Here is a 27826-nt window from a genome sequence, read left to right on the forward strand (position 1 = left end):
CAAAATATATTGCTAATTTAAAACGATTTAATTATAATAATAAATATAATAATAATAATACAGATATCATAAAATTGTTGTCTTAATTAAGTGTTAATGTGTTAAAAATTAGAAAAAATACATTTATTATTATTTTACATATATATATATATATATATATATATAATTTTTTAAAAAAGTATAAATATCTTATATGAAAATCATATTATTATTATTATTTAGTTTTTATTATTACTATTAAAAATAATGAGTGGGCTATCAGTGAGATAAAGATAGCTAACCTTAAGTAGTTGTCTAATTAACTTATATTAAATTGTTAATTATTACTATTATATTATTATTATTATTATTATTATACTCTATATATGCAGTATATATGGACTATAAAAACATAAACATTAACATCAATTTACAAATAGACATAATTATATATACATCAATTGTAATCTCTTTTTTAATGTATATATATATGATAAACAAATTTGTTTGCAATTAATATTGTTTGCAAACAAACAACAAAAAATATCATCAATTATAGTAATAATAATAATATGTTTTTAAAAATTAAAAAACAATTTTCATCGGCGTTTAATTTGCTGATAATAAATAATAATAGCTTTTTATTGTATGATATATACTATACAATAACAACATCAGCGACAATAACACTGACATTATTTGTCACATACACACCAACAACAAAAAAATCGCCCGGAGCTGAGTGAGCATCGCCTACACTCCCAGTGCTAATAGGATAGTGCAACAAACAAAAAATAGTTGCTTTTAAAAAATAATTGTAATTTTTTTATATAAATAAATTTAAATAACCACTTTTATTACTATTATTACTATTATTAAAATTATTTGTAAGTTTATTATAATCATTAAAAATTGATGCCAAAAAATTATATATATATATATATATATATATATGTTTTTCTTAAAATGTTTAAGTGGATTTTAATAAATAAATTTTTTATTGTTTGTTATTTAGTTAGTTAGTTAGAAAAGTATTATCAAAAAAAAAATAAATAAAAACTATTTGTAATTTAGGGGTGAAAAATAAGTATAACTATACAAATAAGACAAATATATATATATAAAAAAAGTTATAAATAATTTTTTTTTTTATTAAATATATAAATGACCTCAAAATTGGATGCATTTTTTAAAATGTCGTTTATATATACATATATGAGTTAAGACCACACAAAACAAAAATTTTAAATTACATCCAAAAAAACACAGTCAACTAATTAATTGAAATTATTTATAGATATTAGATAATAATTTTTATGTATTATAATTATTTTTTTGGTGACAAACTTAAATATAGTATCCAGTAATTGGAGTAATCTATAAATTTTGTTGTTTGTTTTTTGGGGTAATTTTTTTTATATAATAAAAATTTTGTTGTTGAAGATTATTAAATTTATTTATACATACATAGTATAGAATTTTATCTATAATATATTTAAATAATAATAATTATAAATATTTAAAAAAAATTAAATTTGAATAAATCAAAACTAAAAAATCTAACAAAAAACAGTGTGCTTATTAATAATGTATATAAAAAAATAGTAGAAAATTATTTTATTATATATTTTAATATTATACATACAATATCTATACACTTATAATAACAATTGAGTATTAATTAATAGCTAGAGATATGGTATGGTTTGGTATATCCTAATAATAATTATAATGACAATACCTGAGCTCTCTCTCTCTCTCTCTCTCTCTCTCTCTCTCTCTCTTTCTGTTTTGACAACACCTGATAATTATAGCTAATATTTCAATAATAGTATTGTTAGTATATTATTATTATTATTGAAATACTGTATATAAATTTTTTATTATTATTATTATTTAATAAGCAACCAAACAATATATATAAAATAATAGGAGAAAAAACGTGGATTTAATAACATCTGCTAAGGATATTAATAGAAAGGATGGAAAGGTATGCCAATAGACTATGAGGTAGTGGTGGAGGAGTAGGAGGAGGAGGAGGACATCACCAAATGGTCACATATACTGTATAGAGAAACTGTATGTTTAAACCGTTAAGGTTTTACTATTGTCATAATTCATGGGATAATAATGTTTTTGTTTTGTTTTGTTTGTTTGCTAACCAAAAATTAGTTGTTAATAATAATAATAATAAATACTATCGTTTGAATAGACGTTAAAGTTTAAACACATTAATTAGCACCATATACAGTGTATATACTGGGTATGTTAGGTATATGGTAGGTGTGTGTGTGTGTGTGTTGAGGAGGGTTTGGTAGAGGTAAAGGTAGAAATTTTTATTTAACAAAAAAAAAATCTTATATACATTTTTACCACTATTGTTAAAATATAACTTATTAATAATATCATATAGTAATAGAAATTTATATTATCAAAAGAAAACATACAATTAATTTTTATTTCCTAATATTATTTATTATAATATATCTTTATGAGGACCGTTAGCTTGAGAGAGAGAGAGAGAGAGGTATACCGTATCCCTTATATATATATACAGACCTTCACATAAACCATAGGATTTACGGCCGTTTGAAATTGAGAGGAGACATGAAATATACAGTATATACTGTATATATATGCGGATCCATACGGATATCCGCAACTAAAAAAATACTGAGAGACCCATTGATAACAATATATATTAAGGACATGACTATTGTTGTCAATATAGTTGTCTACCAGTGCTCTCTCTCTCTCTCTCTCTTTCTGGACAAAACTATGAGAGGGGATATCATAAATACTGTATACAGCGGTATGTGTTAACAAACACATTAGGAGTTCCCCCCCCCCCCATCAAACCCTCAAAAATATTTTAAGGTAATATACCTTTAAAAAAAAGGAAAGGGAAGACACATACAGTTATGTAATTTACTATATTATTAATATTGTATTATTATTATTATTACTACTACTACTGCTACTACTTTTATTGTTTATTATTACAACTATTTATGATAACGTTTTTTCCCCAAAAAACTTCATATTGTAATTAAAAATTTGCATTTAAATAATATTTTTAAGAAAAACTTATTTTAATAATCAACTTAATTATTAATATATTAATACAACAGTTTAATCATTATTTTTGTTTAAAAAAATATTTATCAATAAAAAAAATTAAATATTATTGATTAGCCCCATAGTTATTAATGTTATTTGAGATTGAAAAATAAATTATAAATTTCTATTACTAATTAACAACAGTACATAAAAAAAGTGTTAAAATATTTTTTTTAAAAATAAATTATTAATTTTCTAACACCAGTAATAATACTAAATAACATTAATAAATAAATTAATATTTACTAATTCAATGCTAAATACAGTTATTTTTTATTATTATTAAAAAAAACTTCAAACGGCAATCATCATCAATGATCAGATAAAATGCCATTTAGTTTCAACTAATTTATCTTTAATTTACCGTAAATTTTTGGTTTTAGTAAAATTTATTATTGAGTATATATATTGTATATATAAATCTTTTTATTGATATTTAATTTTTATTTATTTTATTGTTATTTTTAAACTAAATGTTAATATCACATGTTTTTTTTCGGTTGCAAAATATATTATAATAAATGCGTGACTTTTAAAACATGGGATGAGATGAGCCATTAGATTATAATTATAATAATAATAATAAAAAATTTAATTTTAAAAATAAAATCATTACTAAAAGCAAAGTGTAATTGAAATGAAAAAAAAATTTTGGATAATAAATACATATTTTTATTAATAAAATATTTATTTTTAATAATATCATTAAAATATGACAATTTCATGGGTGATAATATAAAATATATAATTTTTTTAGCTATGAATTTATTTTGTTTTTGTTTTGATTATTTATTTTTAACAAATATTAAGTTGTCAACTATGTTATCAAGATTTAAATTAAATTAAATTAAAAATATTTTATTAATAAAAATATGTAAATTAATTAATAAAATTTATCGTTTATTAAAACAATTTTATTAACTGTTACTGTTTTACAACCAAAATAACTAAACAATATTTGTTTCAAATATAAAATCTAAAACATCAAAGACATTAATAAAATTATTATTATTATCAATAAAAAATAACAATATTTTTTTAAAAAAAAATTGAGACAAGGCTACAGTCAAACCAAACAAACAATAAATTAAACGATTAATGAAATAATAATATTATATATTATTATTATTACTTTTAATCAAAGATAGTATTTGTTTGTTTTTATGCATCAAATATAGTGATTACTAATATAATATAATAAACTGTTATTAAGATTAATATTACACTTATTATTATTATTATTATTGCTTTTAATTGCTAAAAACATTAATTGATTAATAATATATATATATTGATATTGATATAAAAGGATTAATAGTACTATACATACATACATACACTAAATTATACATCAATAATAATAATATAAAATAAAAACAATTTATTAACTTTTATTTATATATGTATATATACTATACTATACTAGACATCATTAGCTAATTTAGCTGCCGGTGCTTCTCAATATTCAATGCTTTATTGATAATAATAATAATATTAATAATTGTTTCAAAAAAAAAATATTTACATTTTTTTGTGCGTAAAATCCCTGACCAATGCTAAACACATAATAATAATCATATTATTATTATATTATTTAAAATACAGTAAAAAAAAGATTTAAAAAACAATGTTTTAGTTTTCTTCAAACAAATACATCGATATATAATTTATTGTTTATAAATACAGTATATTTTATTTATATTAGAAAAATAAAAACAATGGCTTTCAGCACCGGGAGGCTCGACTATAGTCATTGAGATGGTCTCTCTCTCTCTCTCTATAACTGATTCAATAAATTAAAATTATAAAAAATTTTTGTTGTTTTGAATTTCAAAAAACATGAAAAACTAAACTAAAATTAATTGGAAAACATTATATATTTTTTCCAGAAAAAAATTATTTGTAATAATAATAATACTAAATAAATAACTAATAATTAATAATATATATATATATATTAATAACAATTATAATGTTTTGTTTTGACAAAAGATAATACAAAATCAATAATTTTTTTTGTTAAAAATATTATTTTGTTAAAAAACATCAAACAATAAAAAACAAATTAAATACTATAATTAATAGCAAAATAAATAATTATAAAAATTTTCAATTTCAATGATAAGATAAACACTAATTATTTATTCAAATAATATTATTAAAAAAAATAATAATATTAATTTACTAGAAATTAATTGTAAAAATGAATAATACACTATTAGTAATAATGTTAAATAAAATATTAAAAAAATACTAAAATAAAAACAACAAATTTTTTAAAAATCGTGAAAAATCTCTGTAAAATCAATGACTAATTGAAAAGCTATTGAAAATTATTAAATATATAGATATTTACGTATAATTAATATGAATTACTTGTCTCTGTCTGTCTGTTATTAATAATAATAATAATAATAATAAAAATAACTAAAAAATCAAAATCAAAGACTTGAATAAAAGATTATAACTAATAATAATTTTATAACTTATTATTTAAATATAAATTTTTTTATATATCCAATAATATTGTAATACTCATAATAATAATAATAAGTAAAACATATAAAATAAGCACAATATGTAATTTTTCAATAAACTTTATTTTATTTTTTAAGTTAGTTTTATAATTATTATTATTTTCTATATAATTATCAATTTATTATAAGTTTTATTTTATCAGTAATTTTTTGTTTTGTTGCTACTGTTAAACGTCTTTTACATTGACATAAATTATTATTATTATTAATAGTATTATACTATATATATATTGTTTATGAAATCAATTGGGTTTATAATTAATGACTAAATGCATATAATTTATTTAAAAAAATTTGTCTTATTATTTGTTTTATAGTCACTCACTCACTCACTCATCAAATAAATCAATAATTTTTTTATATAATAGTAGTTATTTGTGATGTCATCCATAAAAATAAATGGATAATAATTTAATAAAAATATTTTATTTAGCGATAAGTAAAAAAATAAAAACCAAAAACTATACTAATTTTTACTTTAATTTAATTTTAATTAATTAATTTTTTTTTGTAATAAACTTTACACTAATCATTGGACACTTCAAACATTGATTAAAAAAATTGTTAATTTAATTTTGTTTTAATTAATAAATAAAATAAAAAATAACAACAAAAATAGTGCAAAAACTAATGTGTTATAGTTTTTTATTTAATTTAATTTTTTTATTATTATAGATATCTATAATTCCTTAACAAGTTTTTCAATCACTTTCCAAATATCTAAATATATTATTATTACTGAAAAACTGTTATTAAATAATGTGTGTCTAATTGATAGAAAATTATATATATATATATATATATATATTTTTAAAATATTTAATTTGAATTTTACTATTTTAAAATTTTTTTATTATTTTTGATTTAAAAATTATAAATGCAAACCCTATCGCTGATTGATATATATATATATATAATATAAATTATAGGTATGTCCTCCAAGAATATTTAGGTTATTAGGATGTACATGTATTTTAAATACATGCATACCAGAGCCCTTAAGCTACCTTTCCCATCATCATCAGCATCGATACTGTGTGTATAAACCCTGATTGGGAACTACAGTATTAACTGTTTTAGGGCACACATACATCCACACACACACACACACACACACACACACACACACACAGCTACCGGAGCACCGGCTCTATCTTACGGTAAGTTTATTGCATTAATAATATTTTTTAAAAAAAAACTTTTTTTTTAAATATTTTATGCCAAAAAAAATAAATAAAATAAAACACATACGCAAATGCATTACACATATATATAAAGTTATTATTGCAGATGATTAGTATTATATTTTTTAAATAAATAAATAAATAAAACTTTTTTCTAAACACATACCTGTCCTCTAAACAGCAATAGTATGGCGTTTCTATTGGTAGCCAATTCGGCTTTTCTAATACATGTTATCCATTGGATGGCATTCAAGTCCAGTAGCTCTAGCCATGCCGTAAATGTACCCGTCCTATCGGTTACCTAATTTGGATAATAATAATAATAATAATTAATTAAAATTAAAAATAATTATAATAAAACTTTATTTATTTTTACAAAAACAAAATTATCATGTTTATTTTTAAAAACTATAATTAATAAATCTATTTAAAAAAAATAATTTAATACCAATTATATATATATATATATATATATATATATATAGAGTATAAAAATAAAAAATAAGTATTTAATTAACAATATTATATGAAATTACTAACAATTATAATTGAAATATCTATATATATATATTTGTAAACTTTAATAAACTTTATGAAATATTATTAGTATTATTATTATTATAGTAGTATTGTTGATGTATTAAATAGTTATTTTTCAATATAAATAAATAAAATATTACTAATATTATATTGTTTTTAGTTAACAATTTATGCTTATTAACCAATAGCAATTTTTGAAAAACCAACATCATCATTGAAACAATTAATAATAATAATATTGAAATATTAGTTATAGAAAAATATTTATTATAATAGAAAAAATTGGTTTATTATTATAAGTGATGTGCCATTAATTTGAAACATTGCTTACAAAAAAAATATTGTATACATTGCTATTGCTATAACATTGTCTAGCAATGAGTTATTTTTTTTTATTTGATGATAATAATGATAATGTGAATCTTATAATAAATATGTTTATTTTAAATAAATAAAAAATAACGCAAAAATGAGTCTTAATATTTTGTGTGTGTGTGTGTGTGTGTGTGTGTGTGTGTGTGTGTGTGTGTGTGTGTGTGTGTGTGTATTATTTATAATCTCAAATATATATATTTATTTATTTATAATTTAATAAATTGTATAAAACATTATGATTTTAATTTGTATATTAGTATAAAATATTTGCTTTTATATACATATTATCAAATTATTTTATATTTTAAATTTATATATATATATCATAATAATCTAATTTAATTATTAATTAATAGTTTAATTAATTTTAATATGTTAAACAATTTTAAATATTTTTTTTTAATAGTTTTGTTTTGTTTTGCATAATATCGTGATATTTGACTTTCAAAATAAAACACATACAAAACGACAAAATTATTTAAATATTTTTTTATATATACAAAAATAAAATATTTATTTAGTATTTTATCTGTTTGTGTAAGTGTGTAATTTATTTAACCTAGCTAATTTTTTTTTTAAATATTTAATAGATACGAATTAGTATTATTTATATTATATGACTATCAATAAAATAATAATAAACCACCCTGACTATATATATATATATAATTAATATTATCATTATTATTGGTGTGATGATGGTATATGTTAAATAGAGAGAGAGAGAGAGAGAGAGAGAGAGAGAGAGAGAGAGAGAGAGAAATGATTTTTCAATTATAATTAAATGACAAATTTATGTTAATTTATTATATACAGTATATATATACAAGTTATATATATATATATATATGCATGTCTACTGTATTTTTTTATAAAATATATATACAATTTAAATGTGTAGATATAATATTGAATTTTATGTGTACAACAAAAATATTGTATATTTTTTTGCTGTAAATATTAATATTATATACATTTTTGTTTGTTTGCTATTTGTAAGCATTGTTATTGAATTTCTCTCTCTCTCTCTCTATATATATATATATATATATATATATATATATATTACAAAACTTAACGATGGCTTAATAAATATTTTTATTAAATTAATTGATTTATAATGTATTTTATATATAAATTATTTTAGTCACTCATATAGACTTCTAGACAGACACACTCAATATAAAAAAAACAATATGATATATCATTTTTTTAATAATAAATTATTACTAATATAATATTTAAATATTGTACATAAATTATATACTGTTAATATATATACAATATATATAGATATATGATACAGAAAAAACCAGTTAACCCTTTAATACCTCAAAAAATGCTGTATATATATATATATATGTTTTAAATATTTTGTATACATTTATACAACGTGTATATATCTATACTATATTATGACAATCATTATTAAGCGATTTATATTTTATATATTTTTTTGTAAACCAAAATTTATGTAATTTTTATTCATATTAAATGTTATTAATCCTCTAAATATGTGTCGGGTAATTATTATCATCGCAAAAATATTTTTTTATATAACATAAATATTATTATTATTGCAAATAAATTATAATTGAATATATATATATATAATAAAATAACATCTAAAAAATGTGTGAAATATATATTAATATTTTTCATTATTTATTTATTTTTAAAAAATTAAATTAATATCATCAATACATTCAATAATATATATATATATATATATTATATAATCAAATGACTTATTTAGTTTATAATAACAGGAAGTGAATCTTAAAAATAAAACTTAAATATAAACAACAACAACAAAATTTTTAAACATTAAAAACACATTTTCACAATATTTTATTAATACATATTAAAAAAATTAATTGATTACTAAGTTATAGATTTTTTTAAAAAATATATATTATATATATATAATATTTAAAACAATGTGTGGGAAGTGGTATTGTATACACACACAAAAAATATAGTGATTTATAATAATTATAAACTAATTTAATTTTAGACTAATTTTTTTTGCTTATTTTTGTTGTTAATAATCTTTTAATTATAGTTAATTAAAACCCTTTAGATAGTATATATATAGTTATTTATATAAGTATTTCTAAAATTTCTAATTAAAACATGATATTTATGAAAAAAATATCACAAAATAGTTTAACAAAATAAATAAATAACTTAAAATACTTATATAATAAAATAATATAAATAACTTGTACTGACAACCCGTTTGATGGCACTGGTATACCAGATACCTGAGCCATCATCATCATTATCACTGTATGTATGTATATGTATGATAAAAACTTCATAATCATTGCCCGACAATTTAATTTAATAATTTTTCTAATTAATATTAATTGTTTCTTAATAATGAAAATATGTGTATAAATAATAGATAATAAATTAATATAAAACTTAACAATTATTTGCTAAGATTTAATAAAATATTTAAAAAAAATTCAAAAATATATTTTTGTTAAGTTAGATGATAATAATTAAATACTATATACGGTATAATAAATTGAAAATAAATATACTATTACTACCCAAAAAAATATGTTTAATTAATATTATCTTTTACTGTATATACAATGCTTATATATTTTTAGTTATATTTATTAGTATTAGTATATTATTGTTGTTTTTTAACTAAAGTGTTAGACTTTGATAAAGATTATAGTGTTAACCGATTTACAGTTAAACAATACAATAACCAAAAAAAACAATATTCATAATAAGATATTGAAAATGAGAAAATAAAACAAAAATTATTATATTATAATATATAGCCATAAGTACAGTATATATATAGATATAATAGACAGGAAATAATGTTTTACTTATAGATTATTTTATTTTACAGTATTTTTATGATTATGATTATTATCCGCTTATTATAATTACGATATTAATTTCATTTGTTATATATATATATATATATATATATATATGTATATAATATAATAGATGTTTAACATTTGCAATACCTTTTTTGTTATATTTATTATTATAAAAAATAATAATAAATATAAACAATATCCATAAAAAATTTGTGTATTATTATAATGTTTATACATATATATATACTACTTAATTGGTGATATATTTAAAAAAAAACTAAAAAAATAATACACAATAAAATATATATATAACTAATCCCAATAAATATCATCAAATTTCACGCTATATTATTAGCGAATATAATCAGTTAAATGCAATGAAATTACTTTTTATTTATTTTTTTTTGTTATTAATAATAATTAAAAAAAATAAATTAAAGATATTATAGTATAAAAAACAATACTTTAATTTATTATTATATTAAATAGACTTATGATTTAATGCTTTAATTTTTTTATATAATTTTGTGGTTTATGTGTTATACTTAGGCGTGAAATATATATATATATATATAATAATTTTGATAATCCCTTTTCAATCTTTATAATTAATTTATATTAAAAAAAATAATATATGTTTGTATTATAAAACAGTTATATACACACACACAACAAAAAACTGGTAGTCTATTTAATTTTGTTTTATTTATCATTTTTATTGTTATTTGTTGTTTAATTTTATTAATAAATGCTAATCAAAAAAGCACTGTATAATTGTACTGTATTTTTATTGACAACAATTATAAAGTTAATATATATATTAAAACAAAATTAAATAGCAATTATAAAAAGTATAAGATGATACTAGTGTTTTTTAATTAATTAATTAGTTAATTATTTTTTAAATATATATATATATATATATATATACTGATATATATGTAACAAAAATAATTGCATGTTTTTATTTAGCCAACAAAACATATATATTAGGTTTTTTTAAAATTATTTTTTTCTATTATATATAAATATATTCACGTAATCTAATAATATTTTTAAATAGGGGGACACCCACCCATATATATATATATATATATATATCAAACAAACGGTGCTCTAGACTACTAGTATGTGTAGGTGCTCTATGTGCCGGTATTTTTAAGTTAATTAGAGCCCAAACAAAAAAAATATAACAATTTTTATTTGCATATTAATTTTCTATAGTTATTTAACATACTATGATATATTGCTTTATTTAAAAAATAAAATAAATTATTTTAATTATAACTATATTATTATATTTATGTTGTTGTTGTTGTATTACAATTTTAAACTGTTTTTGTGTGGGATATATATATAATATATTAATTGTAATAATTATTGTCCAACAAAAATAGGATCGCACAGGTAGTTCAAGCACTGGTAGGGTTTACTGTATATTTTAAATACTAAAAATAAAATTTATAAAATTTTTTTTTTGACTCTTGTATTGCCATCTATTAGTCAATATTTGAAAAACATAAATAAAATATTTTAAAAAAACTTTTATAAAATATTTTATTTTTACACAACTTTATAATTATCTAAGTTATATACAGTATATATATATTTGCATTAAAAAGAGATTTTAATAAATAATAAATAATTAGATAAAACTATTAGATAATTATATATATATATATACTTTTGAATTTTAAATATCAATTAGACATTAAAGTGATAATTAATTTATTTTTCAACACATTTATAAATATATATACTGTGAATATAATCCAATAAAACAATTAATCATATATTTTTTTTATTATAAATATCTAATTAGTATAGTTAAGTACTGGTGCTTATGTGTAGCATATTGTTGTGTGATAATTACTATTCAAAAAATATTATACAGTATACTGTATACTGTAACACCATAGACATTGATTAGTAAAAGTGAGTTATTATTAATTAACTAAATATATATATATATATATATATATATATACAAAAAACTAAAGTCAAATCATTAAATTATTTATTATATCATATAGTATAGGATATAGAGGTCTATCCTCTCTCTCTCTCTCTCTAGGAATGGTATGTCATTTATTTCAATGCGAAAAATTCATTAATCAAAAACGCTTAACCCTTTTTCCTTAACAAAAATTTATTACATATAACATCACATATATAAAATACTGTACTATTATTTAATACAGATTCATTCATAGGCTCATACAGTATATATATATATATATATATATATATACGGTATAAATCAGTAATACTATGTAAGATAGAGAAAGAGAGAGACCCCCTACTAAAACAACTGTCCCCATAAAATAACTTATCATAATCAACATGAAAGTGACTTATATATAAATAAAACAGATTTAGATGTTATGATAATATAAATATATTTATTTATTTTCTCAATTTGATATGAACCATAAACTATAAATTACTATCTCTCTCTCTCTTTATATAAAACTTTATGAAAAATATGATATATTAGAGTGTGTTTATAATTTATGAATTTTAAGTGTGTGTGTGTGTGTGTGTGTGTGCACAACAAATAAATAAATATATATAAATAATTTTGAATAACAGTTTTTAAAAAAAAACAAATTTAAAATTTTAATTCATAAAATACTCTTTAAGTTGTCTTTAAAAAAAATTTTTGTTAAAAAAATTATAATAAATAATATTATATTATAATAAAAACAACAACAAAAAAGTTGTTGAGTTGATTGTAATCACAATAGTGAGAGAGAGAGAGAGAAAGAGAGATTTGATTCATTGACTGCAAATCATCTCACAAATGGTGTGCAAACAGACAGACAAATAAATTTTTAAAATATTAAAAAACTAATAATAATAAAAACTAATTTATTATCACTGATAGAGATATATATCAGAGACAACAACAAAATACAGTACATAACACACACACATACATAAAAAAAAACTCAAAAAATACTATTCAAAAAACAAAACAAAATTATATTAATATTAATGTCCTGACAATCCATTCATAAAATTTTTTTGAAGTCTTCAAAAAAATATCTTATTTTTCTTTCTCTCAACAAAACTATAAATTTGTTTGTTTTTTAAAAAACTAAATGAATGAATGAATAATAAATAAATAAATTTTAAAAAACGGAATAATATTTAGTATAATAATAATTATTATTACTATTTGTTGTATTTTTTTGTTGTTGGATAACCGCACCATAACTAATATAAAGTATAAATTATATGAAATATTTTATTTTTGAGGGGAAAGGGATATATCTCTAAACATAAACTAAGCCTAAAATAATAATTATCAAAACTTTTTGTGGTCAAACAATTAGTTATGTAGAGCCCAGGGAGCTCATAGAAAATTTCCAATAACTGTCCAAAAATTATTGGGGACTTTCATTATTGTAGAATTTTTTTTGTGTAAAACTGTCCATTCATTCAATTTAATATACAATTGAAAAAAAGTGATTGAAATAGTGTCCATCAATTTCATCAAACCATTTGACAATGATGATGATGATGATGATGGCCAGTATGCTTATTGAATAGATATATACTAAACATAGTATAGTAAACGCTTAGGTAGTCTATATATGCTATTTGAACGGGTAGTCAACCAGTCCCCTCTAATATACAGTATAAATTATATTGAATGGCAAAAATTGAGTGAACGATTTGTACCAGTATAATACATATGATTGCTATTATTATTATTATTATTATTATTACTGTACTATTATTATCAAACATATTGAAGTGTTTGTACTGTATGTACAGTATGTGTGAATACCATAGACTTGAGAGACAGATATTATATTGAAATATCTCTCTCTCTCTCTTTCTATGAATATCTCTATTATTATTATATACACATACAGTCATCTCGTTGAGTAAAAGTTATTATTAGTTATTATTATTATTATTATTATTGAAAAAGGACTGGCAGTTATTTTACTAATTGTGTCCAAAGTGTTATGTGCCATTTTCATCCATAACCCATCACCCGATAGCACTCATACACACACACACACACACTCACACACACAATGCATAACTTATAGTCAGTCAGTCAGTCTCTCTATTCATATGACAACACATTTTCGGACATAACTTTTCTCTCTCTCTCTCTCTCTCTCTCTCTCTCTCTCTCTCTCTCTCTCTCTCTCTCTCTCTCTCTCTCTCTGTCAATCGCTGTCAAACTGTTAGAGCTAGAGTGCAATAAATGATAATAGCATTGACTCCTATTGGGTGACCATCTGGTCCTTAATACCAGTGCTCTCTCAATACGATTACATATACACAGCAAACCGAGAGTGGAGGTGAATGAAGATATTAAAAATATAAGACAAGTCGTTGTCGTTGTTGTGTTGTTGGGAAATATTATATACAGTTGTCTACTACTAGTAGTACTAGTACTATGGTGTTTGTATACATACTGTTGTTGTCCGTACGTAGACAATGGCACTGGTAGTTTCTGGAGCTACCCGTTCATCTCCCCCACACATACACACTCACACACACACATAAGTACAATAACACCCCTTAACAAAAACACTAACTCACTATTCAATATTCAAGACAATCAATGTCCGCTCCAGAGGTCAACTCTCACACCATTCATAAGAGACAATCGGTTACATACATAAAAAAATATCTCTTTCTATATAGAGGTCACACGGAGTAAGAGAGAGAGAGAGAGAGAGAGAGAGAGAGAGAGAGAGAGAGAGAGACTGAGAGAGAGAGAGAGAGAGAGAGAGCTATATGTGAGCTAACTATTCTCTAATGTTTAAGCACCGGGACTTGTCAAACGATATTATATTATATGAATGTCACATATAGTGATAGAAAGATAAAGAGAGTTGATATTTTGTTTAATATATATATATGACTGTCCAATAGTACTGTACGTACTGTATGTCCAAAATAGTAATACCATTACCTCTTTAATGTAAACTCTTTTTAACTCTATTGACCCGACGGTTCCCATACAATATGTTGTAGTGTAGACCTACTTATGATATATCATATATTGAATATTATATATATATATATATATAGTATCTATAGTTATAACATATCACTGTATATTGTGTACTGTATTTAGAGTATTATATATTGATTTTAGTTCATTTATTATTATTATTATTACATATAATACATATTATAGAGAAATTGGATCATCGGTTACAGTATATATCATGTATGACCAACAATATCGACCCTATCCTCTATACTGTACACTTTATACATATGATAATATACCAGTGCTTGACTACAGAGAGAGAGAAACTACACATCCAGATATGATAAACAACATAAAAACAGTATTGTATTATAATATTGGTATTATTATTATTATTATATAGTGTTATAAATCATTATATACTGTAAGTATTATTTTATAATATAATAATAATAATAATAATGTATTTTTTGAAAATTGCTGTTCACTTGTCAAAAGGATTCTGTTATATCATATAACCAGTCAGTCAGTCAGTTAGTCAGTCCACCCAATCCATTGGCAAACTACCAGTGCATTCACACACATACACACACACATCGACGACAGCCGAGACTCTTTTAACAGCCCTTTTCCATCAACTCTAGTCAGTGATAGCTTATTCACAATATAACTAAAGTATATACTGTATGTTCAATACTTTATATACAACAACATTTGAGAGCACCGTTAGCTTAGTTTTTTTTATTAAAGAGCTTTATATCATTTTATATACATATGATATAACATACAATAATAACAACAACTAAACTAAACCAACAACATATATATATATATACCACTTATTTTCGGGCAATAACTTTTAAGACACACACACACACACACACACACACACACACACACACACACACACTCACACACATTCATCTACGGTGTGACACTCGATACACGACTGTCCTATAGAATAGACGCCCTATTATTGTGTGTGTGTTTGTGTCATAGTTTGTTCAGAGCTCTGGTATGTATAACTGCCAACACTACTACTACTACTACCACTACATAAAATAAGTGGTCTAATAAATGATTTGATTGATCATCACTTTTTTTAGGTTTTAGTTATATTATATATAAGTGTAATACTGTATACCCGTATATTGAATATATATATATACTGTATTGATATATTTTAGGAAACACCTAGAAAAATAAAGTAACAGTGCTTTATTTTTATTTTTCAGGACTAAGTAGGTTATGTCGTGCATAAAGTATAGTATCATATATACAGTATTATACATAGTGTATAGAAAATATACAGACATATAATATATATATATATATATATATATATATATATATATATATATACTATAATTTAACTAACAGTGCTTTAATTTTGCAATTATATAAAATTATGTAAGATTTTAATATATAAAACATTTTTGGTTATTACAGATCGACATAATTATAAGTGGTATACTGTATATACAGTATACCAATATATTTTTGACCAATACTACTCATGCTAACAGTAATTAGAGAGAGAGAGAGAGAGAGAGAGAGAGAGAGAGAGAGAGAGAGAGACGTTTTAAGGCTAAATATATTACATATCAGACACCCAACACATTTGTCTGTCTCTCTCTCTCTCTCTCTCTCTCTCTCTCTGTCTCTCTCTCTGTCTCTCTCTCTGTCTCTCTCTCTCTCTTCATATAACTGGACAGTCATTTAGAGAAAGAGAGAGAGAGAGAAAAGTGAGAATATTATGGTTTATGTCTATGTGTTTTATGTGCACCGGCAGAAAATTGCTTATATATATCCAGGCTCTTGATATGTGTGGACAACAAACCAACGACGACAACAGCTGATGATCGGATTAAGAGATGCGTCATTTAGTCCGACACCCAGTGTCGACATCCAATTACTTTAGGCCATTAGATATCATATCAAACAGTACTGTATGTGTTTGTGTGTGTGTATGTGTATGGCTCATGTATTTAAAGATAGTCCAGGCATGTCAATTGGTGAGAGAGAGAGAGAGAGAGAGAGAGAGAGAGAGAGAGAGAGAGAGAGAGAGAGAGAGAGAGAGAGAGAGAGAGATCAGAAGCTAACGGTGCGAACGGTTAAACTGTTTTTGTTTGAGAAGATTAATCTCAGTAAATGTTTTTGTTGTTTATAGCGGCGAAATAAAATAGTAGAGGAGAGGTTCTGGCTATACCTTACACTACATGTCTAATAATACCCTACCAGTGCTCTATAAAAGATATTGTGTGTCATTTATACTGATATTACAGATAGTTAATGTTTAATCTATGGGTCTACTACTAGCAATCTATGGCTCATGTAGTCTACACACACACACACACACACATTGACATATACAGTTTAATTTAAGCTAGCTTATTTATCATATTTATAATTCATTTAATATATATAGAGATATATCTATTTGTAGATTAAAATCAATAGATCAGACAAATTTAATATATTAGTTATTAGTTATATATATTATATATATAGTAAATGTAAAAATGATTTATGTATAGTTTAATCAAATAACACTAATATACAGTTGAGATATATATATATTAGTAATATATATATATAGACAGATAAATTATATATATATGTGTGTATATATCTGTTGAGGGGAACCGGGAGATTATAGTGTAGATTTTTATTAAATGGAAAAGGGGCTCATAACACATACAAGTGTGATACATGTGCTTATGTATCAGTGCGGTTAAAACAAAGTTATCCACACATATTAATAATGGGCAAATTTACTGGAAAAATATATATTGAATGGGACAGTTAGGGGGCATACATACGGTTGAGATTAGTGTATGTGTGTGTGTGTCGGAGCCAAATAATTATCTATGGATGGGAAATGAATGACTACAAGTGTAATACATATTATTAATATTTCCAGTTATAGATACAGTAAAGATATCGAGATATTGGACTGTGAGAGGAGTGGAGTACATATATATTATATATGATATACCCATCCAAACGACCTTAAATGTCCACAAAAAAGTTTGAATAAACTGTTTATTTATTTTGGAGGACAGTTAGCTTATCTTCAGGGACACCACACGACTTTAATAGATATAATTTTCTGTCACTGAGGCATCTCTTAAATATACTGTATATATATATATATATATATATATATATATATATATGTGTGTGTGTGTGTGTGTGTGTGTGTGTGTGTGTGTGTGTCTATATACAGATAATCGGTTTGGGTATCATATTTGATACTTTTAAGTTTTTAGCCATTAATAATATCCCATATAATATCTCTGTCCTCTACCAGTAGACATACACTAAATTCAATGTAATAATAAACTTTAAACTTCGAGATTACCAGTGATTATCAGTAAACCAACCGACCACTATGCTTATGGGGGTTACAATTTAAGACAAAATAATTATATATATATATATATACCATATGTATTAAATACATTATGTCTATATATAAGTGTAACTATAGTTTAGTTAATGTTTATCTACTGTTATGTGTGTGTAAAAATGCGTGCAAACATTATTTTTAATATAATTAATATTAATTATGCTAATTTAATTTTTTAATGTTTTATTTTGTTGATGTTGTAGTTGTTGTTGAATATTAATTTAATAAATTGCTTATAATATAATACATTATATAATAGGCACCTATACATACACACACACACACTTGGTAACTCCTCCAATATTACTGTAAATTTATATACATATATATATATATATATATATATATAAAAGATCACACATATTATAATATATTTAATGTACAGTATATTATACAAGTTTAGATGTGTTTTTAGTATATTAAAAGTATTTTTTGTTGTGTGTGTGTGTGTGTATGTGTCGTACAGTATATGCAATTTAATTTATGCCAGTGCTCGTGCATTATGCCAAACTATGTTATTAGACACACACACACACACATATATATATATGATAGATAGATAGATATACTGAACATACATAAGCTTTTAGTTATATATATATATTACTACTATTATTGTTATGTTAAAGAAAATTGTTGTGTTTGTATGTACTATATGTATGTCGAAATATGGGCTTACACATAATAACCACTGTAGTGCACTGGTAGTAATGGGTGATACCATAGCAGCAGCAGCAGCACTACCCGAGCATTGCCGACGGTTCCCAACACACACAAAGTTCGGCTCATTGACCACAATATTACATTAATACAACACGTGTTTAACACATCAAACATCACTCAAGCGTATATTTATATAACCTCTACTACTAATACTATACCTCCCAGTGCTCTAATAGATAGTATAAACTATACTTTCACTTCACACACACACACTTACACTACACTATCCTATGATATCTCTAATAATATCATAAAAATCCGTGAACTGACTGTTGTGTTTGTATATTATATTATTATAGCCTTATATTTAATATATTAAAAATAATATTTTCAATTAAAGCGTCTGAAAAAATAAACTGAAAATTTTTTGAGTAAATGTTTCGTAAAAGTTTTCGTAACACTTATATCATACGGTATTAAAACTAATATATCTAATAGTTATATACATCAAAATATATCACCAAAAAGTTTTCCTAAAAATATTATATCACTCACTCACTCACTAACTAACTAATTATTACTAATAAATTATAACATAAACAAACCAAAACAAAAAATAATTTTTAATCAAAAATATTTTTAATTAAAACTAATTTGTGTTTGTATTTATTTGTTTGTTGCCATAATTTATGCCATATTTAACCTTAAGTGTAATTTATCATCAAATTATCATGATAATTTCATGCATAAACAAGCAAAAATTAAATCACTTTATATATATATATATTATATATATATATTATATGCAGTATATATATTATACAGTATTTAAATGCCATAACAATTTTAGACTATTAGGCAAAAATAATTTATGTGTGTCTCAGCATAAAAATCTGTTTGAAAATATTTTTTTTTTTTGTTGGTTTCCAAGTAAAATCATTTAAATATATATACGGTATATATATATATATATATATATACAGTTATAAACCCCTTAAGTAATGTATAGATTTATATATACCATATATATTATATTGATATATATATATACTGTATATAAGTGGTGTTATGTAAAGCACTTGTATATATCATATGGAGGCACACAAACATATGACATATCCATCGGTTAAGACATCAGTTATATACTATATATATATATATATGTTTATATATGTTGAGAGAGAGAGAGACGATATTACGTAAAGAAAATCATAGATTTTTGGTTTCATGACTTTAGCATTTGTGTGTATATTAGCCGGGAATTGTATGTAAACTCCCGGTGCGCGACACCACTAAAAAAACTTCAATATATATATAACTTCAGTATATACTGTAAGTATATAACATTATATCAATATATGACATAAAACAGCATATATTGCACAAAATAAAAAAATTTCACTTATATTGCATTAGATGGTTATCCCACTCTCTCTTTATCTCCCTCTCTCTCTCTCTCTCTCTCTCTCTCTCTCTCTCTCTCTCTCTCTCTCTCTCTAATGTAGTGGACATTAATCACAGGGAAATCACTTTTTTTGATTTTAAAGATCAAATGAGCCGTATAACCAGTGCCTCCCTGTGCTCTCTTTTTTATATATATTGTTGGCTTTAAAAAAAAGTGATGCATCAACTGTAATGTACATATGATTTTTGTTTCCACATCCAAGTGCTTACAGTTAGTTAGTTAGTTAGTACTGTACAGTTAGATAGTGATGTATAGTTGAATGGATACTAATACCATACATATTATATATATAATCTAATTGTATTACATTTCACCATAACGTTTGCTGAATTAATTACAGACAATACTATTAATATTACAATAAATTGAAGGCAATTGAAGAGAGAGAGAGAGAGAGAGAGAGAGAGAGAGAGAGAGAGAGAGTAAAAATACATTTAACTTAAATTTAATGTTGTATTTGTGTGCTATAAGTCTATGGGATAGGGGGTGGGCGGGGGAGTGATAGTATGTGTGAGTTAATATAAATTATATAATTGTTGTAATGTTGTATAATAGTTGTTAGTGAAACCTAATACACAAAACTAAACACCATTACCATAGAGAGCACTCGGATGTTTTGGCTCATGTAGTCTAATAAAAATATAAGTATTATGTGTGTGTATGAGTTTATAACGGAACCGATATATTTGATGATACATTTCCGTTATATATATATGTAGTAAAAATTTTTAATATATATATAAGTATAGTATATTGTATTGTAATATTAAGTTAAATTTTGTTTTATTTTGTGTGTGGATGTAATAGCTATTAATATTATTTTTTTTGCTGCAGTTAAATAGGGATTAACCTAAACTAATATATAATATTTATATATATATCATATTAAATCATACAGTATATAATGATATAAATTCAAAATAAATCAATAAGCTAACCCCCCTGTCTAATGTTTAGCTCATACCTTATTTTACTTTAATATATACAGTATATATATATATATATATCTTATCAATATTATTATTATTTTTATAATATAAACGTTTTCAACAACAACAACAAAATTTTTTAGTTAAAAATATATATATATAAAAAACTTTATGTCCACTTGTGTTTGGACAACACTATATGATTGATGTCTTTATAGTTTTAGCAAATAAATAGTAAAAAGTTTTGACTTTTAAAAATTTTCCTATATATTAGATATATATATAACAAAAATTGTATATAAAAGTCTAATATAACTTCAAAAAAAAAGTTTAAAACACACATATATATATACAGTATATACTGTTATATATATATGTATATATGATATATAATATATATTATAATATGAAAAGTATTTTTAATATAACGAGGCGTCACATTATACTTATATAACTTTTTTTTTGTGATATATATATATATATTTATATTTCAAGTGGTTTTTTTCATACAAAAAAAAAGTTTTTTTTGTTTTGTTTGAAACTCACACCATATTAATCAATCATATTGTAAAATTGTAAAACGTTTATAAATTGTATAAATACTGTATATTAAAATATATATTATGATATACAATATATATATATATATATATATATATATACAGTAAATGTGTTGTGATATTTGATTTCAAATGAATTGTGAGTGTTTTATTGTTAGACAAAAATATATATAAAACTTTCAAAAAAAAAGTTTTTAGAAAAAACAAAACAAAATAATAGTGTTTTACATATTTGACTAAAAAACTAATATGTATTTTTAGACTATCATAACAATAATAAAATTCAATAATAATAATTTTTGACACTATTATTTTATAAAAATTATTTGATTTAAATAATAAAAATTATATATATGTGTAATACATGAATACACCCTTTTATTATCACTTATATACAAAAAATTATTATATTTTAATACCCGTATAATTGATTAGAGTTAAGCCCTATATTATTATTATTATTATATCAGTCAATTAACATACAAATATTATATATATATATATCTCCTAATGAATATATCGTTAGATATACACGTATTTATATTGTATTATTTATTTTTTATTTTTTGATTGTATGATAGTTTTTTTCGTGCAATAAATATACGGAAACATAACAACTAAAACAGGAAATCATTGCTACGAAAAAATTCAATTTCCTGTTGTAGACTATTATAGTATATATATATATAGTGAGAGTGAAAGTTAAGAATATTCTGGTAATAATAATAATAATTGTAATAAAATTGGATTCAAAAAACAATTTCATTTTATTGATTAGCATTTCACTTGAGATACTAATACTAAATATACTGTAATTTATATATATATATATATATATATATATATATGTATAGCAAAAACAATATCATATTATATAAATAGATATATATATATAGATAGTCTACACTGGTATATACTGAATATATACTGTTTATATCTAATATATCTATTATACAGTAAATAACATTAAATATACTGTATATATATATATATATATGATATCTATAATAAAAAATATTGGCTGAAACATATGTCGGCCTTATATAATTTATCTGTATATTTAACTTTTACTTTATATAAGTCACATCCCTGAGCTGCTGTACATATACACACACACACACACACACACACACACACACACACACACACACACACACACACACACACACAATATGTATGTGTCTGTGTTTGTCATATAACCTCTCAAATGCATTATTATATGATATACAAAAGGAAAGTAACAAAAAAAATATTGTGCACTTAATTTAAGTCGTTTTTGTTGTTTTTTTTAATAATATCCAAACAATATTTTCTATGATATATTGTCTTTATAATAGATATCTCATGGACTATACTGTATATATATATACTAATATATCTTTTGATATATTATGGTTTTTTAAGTGGAAGAGAGAGAGAGAGAGAGAGAGAGAGAGAGAGAGAGAGAGAGAGAGAGAGAGAGAGAGAGAGAGCAATACCATCGATAAGGGGAAAGTCATGTAACAGATATGATATGATATATTAAAGATATATTACTTTTTTCTGTTTTGTTTTTTATATAGTATTTTTGCAGATGTGTATACATACATACACACACACATACATACACACACACATACATACACACACACACACACACATACACACACGTACACATATACTGTATACATACACACACAAAAAAATCAAATATATAATAATATGTACTATTAGTTTGAGAGCACACACAAGTTGTTTAACTTTGATTACATGAGATCAGATGAGTGGTTGGATTGTGTCGCCCTGTGTTTGACTTATATATATATATATATATATACAATATATTAAAATCAATTTATTATATGTATATGTAATATATTATACATTAGAGTAAAACTAGAGAAAGAGAGAGAGAGAGAGAGAAGTGTTTATTTTTGCATTAAATTTTATTTATTTTTTTATCTATACAATTAAAACTATTGCTACAATATTAGATAAAATCTAAATATTTGATAATAAAAACTTAGAAATAAATAATTTTTTTATTTAATTTATTAATTATTATTATAGATAAATATTTTTTCCATATATGTCACCGAATATTCTTTAGTATCATTTTAAAAAATAAATTGAAAATTATTATATTATAACAATTATTATTCATATATATTAATGGGTTATATCTCATGAATTTTATGTTGACTATATTTTAATGACTATTAAAAAAAATAAAATTTTTAGTATCATTTATTATTATTATTAATATATTATTTAAAAACAACAAATATAAATATTTATATCATATATTAAACATATGTTTAATTATTTTAGTTATTAATACATTATTATAAAACATATAATTCTACAGTAGTTTATATATAGTATAACATATAGTTAGATAATTTGCATACAAATTATATTTTATATATATATATATTTGGTAGATATAAATACAGAGAGAGAGAGAGAGAGAGAGAGAGAGCCAATATGTGGACAGGGCTTTCCAACTAAACTAAATATAAGGCACAGTTAGATACAGTACTAAAATATCGCTGGGGAGTGATAGAGACATTTAGTTAGTTTGACTAAAAATAAATGACATTTTTGCTAAATTAGCTGTAAAACTGAATTTTGTAGGTCTAATAGATATACAGTATATTGAATATACAGTCTATAATGGCATTTATACATTTAAAATGTTTTACATATATATTATTATATCATATATATATATATATATATATATATATATATATATATATATATATATATATATATATATATATATATATGTGTGTGTGTACAGTACATCCATTCAACAATATACATGCAAATAATATGTAGTTTTATGGCTGTATATAGTATACTGTATTACTAAATAATATTTAAAGTTATTGTACAATAGATTTTTTTTTGGAGACATTGTTTTTGATAGCCTATCATTAGAAACATATATACAGTATATATATAAATATATATAACTTTTGCATCCCTTTTTTCCCAGAAATAAAAAAACAATATTATTTAGATAAAAAAAATAGTAATATACTGTATAGTACAGTAGTTTAATAGATATGACATCCAGGGTTATGATTTAACTGTATGGCATATACAGTATCTGCCAGTGCTATCAAACAAAAAATAAATGATTGAGAAAAATTGCTTTATATTGCGCTATACAGTACAATATATATATATATATATATATATTAGGGATCATATACGCTGATGATGGAGATAGGGGTAAAACCTACTACTATATTACATATATATATATATCTAATAGTATACTCCCAGTGCTGTTAGTAAAATCACATCAAAGCTGACTGTCCAGTGCGCTTAAAATACATTTGCCCAAGCTGTTGCACCTTTATCATATATGGCATCAATAATGCAGACACACACACACACACAAACATACCAGTGCTCTATACAGTCAATACTCTATTTAGTTTTTTTTGTTTGTTATCCAAATAGAAAACAAAATATAATATATATTTTTTAAATATATATATAATTTAACTTAATATATTTAATGCAATAGTATAATAATTTTGTATATATTTTTTACAAGTAACTAATTAGTAACTTAATTTTATCATGTTGAAATTATCATAAATATGATAACATACAAAAATAAAATTAAATAAAATATACTAGATAAATTTATAAAAACTAGGTTTGACTGTATTTATAAGATAATATTGTTTTTTTTCTATATAATACTGTATAAGTTATATCATATCATATGTATCACACATAATATTGTATATATCATATATGATATAAAAGTAATATATATATATATTGTATATATAAAGCAATCAATTCTACATCAATGAAATGGACACAAAAATCACTTTTATTTGTTGCACACTTTGACTTACTTATGGTATATATATATATATTATTAGATGAAAAAAAAACAAAAAGGTTATGATCTCTCTCTCCCCTAATATTATATATACAATCGCATCGTTAGACTTTATACAATATACAGTATATATTATAGTCAAACAAACAAACAAAAAACATCATTTAATAATACTACCGGTGCCACCAGTTAATATCATAACTGGTATATTAAGAGAGAGAAGAGAGAGAGAGAGAGAGAGAGAGAGAGAGAGAGAGAGACCATTTAGTAAATGTTGTCTAAATTGTTGTCTCAATAATATACAGTATATATCTACAGTATTATATATACTGTATATCCATTATATAAAAAAACATTTAGATATGATATTTAGGAGAGACATTTGGCACCCAAAATATAATGTACATAATATATTAATATTAATATATATATATATATATAAAGTCAAATGGTTTTTATATTGACAGCACTGTTACCTAAATAATAAAAAAGATCATTGGTTTGTGTGTGTAGTTGTTTCTGTAAAAATCTATAATAATATTGATATAAATCATATACAGTATATATATTCCCTCAATATATGTAAATACAATACAGAATATATATACTGTATATATATATTGAATACATAAACAATATTTATATATATATATATTATTAATGCATTTACCATTAAAGACATGATTTTTGTTTTTTGTTGTTTGTTATTATCATTGTATGAGATAAATGTAAATATTATATTAATATACATATAGTTAATAGTAAATGTGATTTAGCTATTGCATATAGTGACAGTAATATATTAATAATAAAGTTATGACAATATATTTATATAATATTTATTATTATTATTTGATACAAATATGTATCAATGATTAATAAGATTTTTATTTGTAGAGTAATTTTTAAATTATGTTTGTTATTATTATTATTATTATTAATATAGTGTTTAAATAATAGTAATTAATAAATGATACAATTAGTAATATTTTTTTGTTTGTGTATTAAACAAATAACAATTATATAATACTAGTAGTAATACAGTATTATTGTGACAAACATTTAATTTTGTTTATTTATTTTTTCAATGACAATAGCAGATCAATTGTTCAAATCATTAAACCATAAAAATTTTTCGACTGAAAAAAATTAAATAAATGTTTTTATATGTAATTTATATAAATCTCTCTCTCTCTCTCTCTCTCTCTCTCTCTCTCTCTCTCTCTCTCTCAGCAATACAATTACAATAATAATACATTGTTTATGATGTAACCGACACACACACACACTCCCTTTCATCTAACTGTCCAAATCCAGTGGTCTATTATATAAACTGTGTATTATATAATATGTACTGTAGTTTCATATATTTTATTTTGATCTCA

General features: G+C 22.1%; 1 protein-coding gene across 1 annotated transcript in view; it reads right to left on the minus strand.

Annotated features, from left to right (window-relative positions):
- LOC128962805 (histone-lysine N-methyltransferase MECOM-like) overlaps positions 1–27826 on the minus strand; it is a 122602-nt gene that overhangs the window by 72282 nt on the left and 22494 nt on the right. The window contains exon 3 of the mRNA XM_054309206.1: positions 6987–7121. Coding sequence (XP_054165181.1) covers positions 6987–7121 — 135 coding nt within the window. The remainder of the gene's footprint in view (positions 1–6986; positions 7122–27826) is intronic.

The sequence above is a fragment of the Oppia nitens genome, unplaced genomic scaffold (genome assembly GCF_028296485.1).
Source record: "Oppia nitens isolate AA-2021 unplaced genomic scaffold, nextdenovo-longstitch-racon4-pilon3 scaffold6_pilon_pilon_pilon, whole genome shotgun sequence".
Taxonomy (NCBI): Eukaryota; Metazoa; Arthropoda; class Arachnida; order Sarcoptiformes; family Oppiidae; genus Oppia; species Oppia nitens.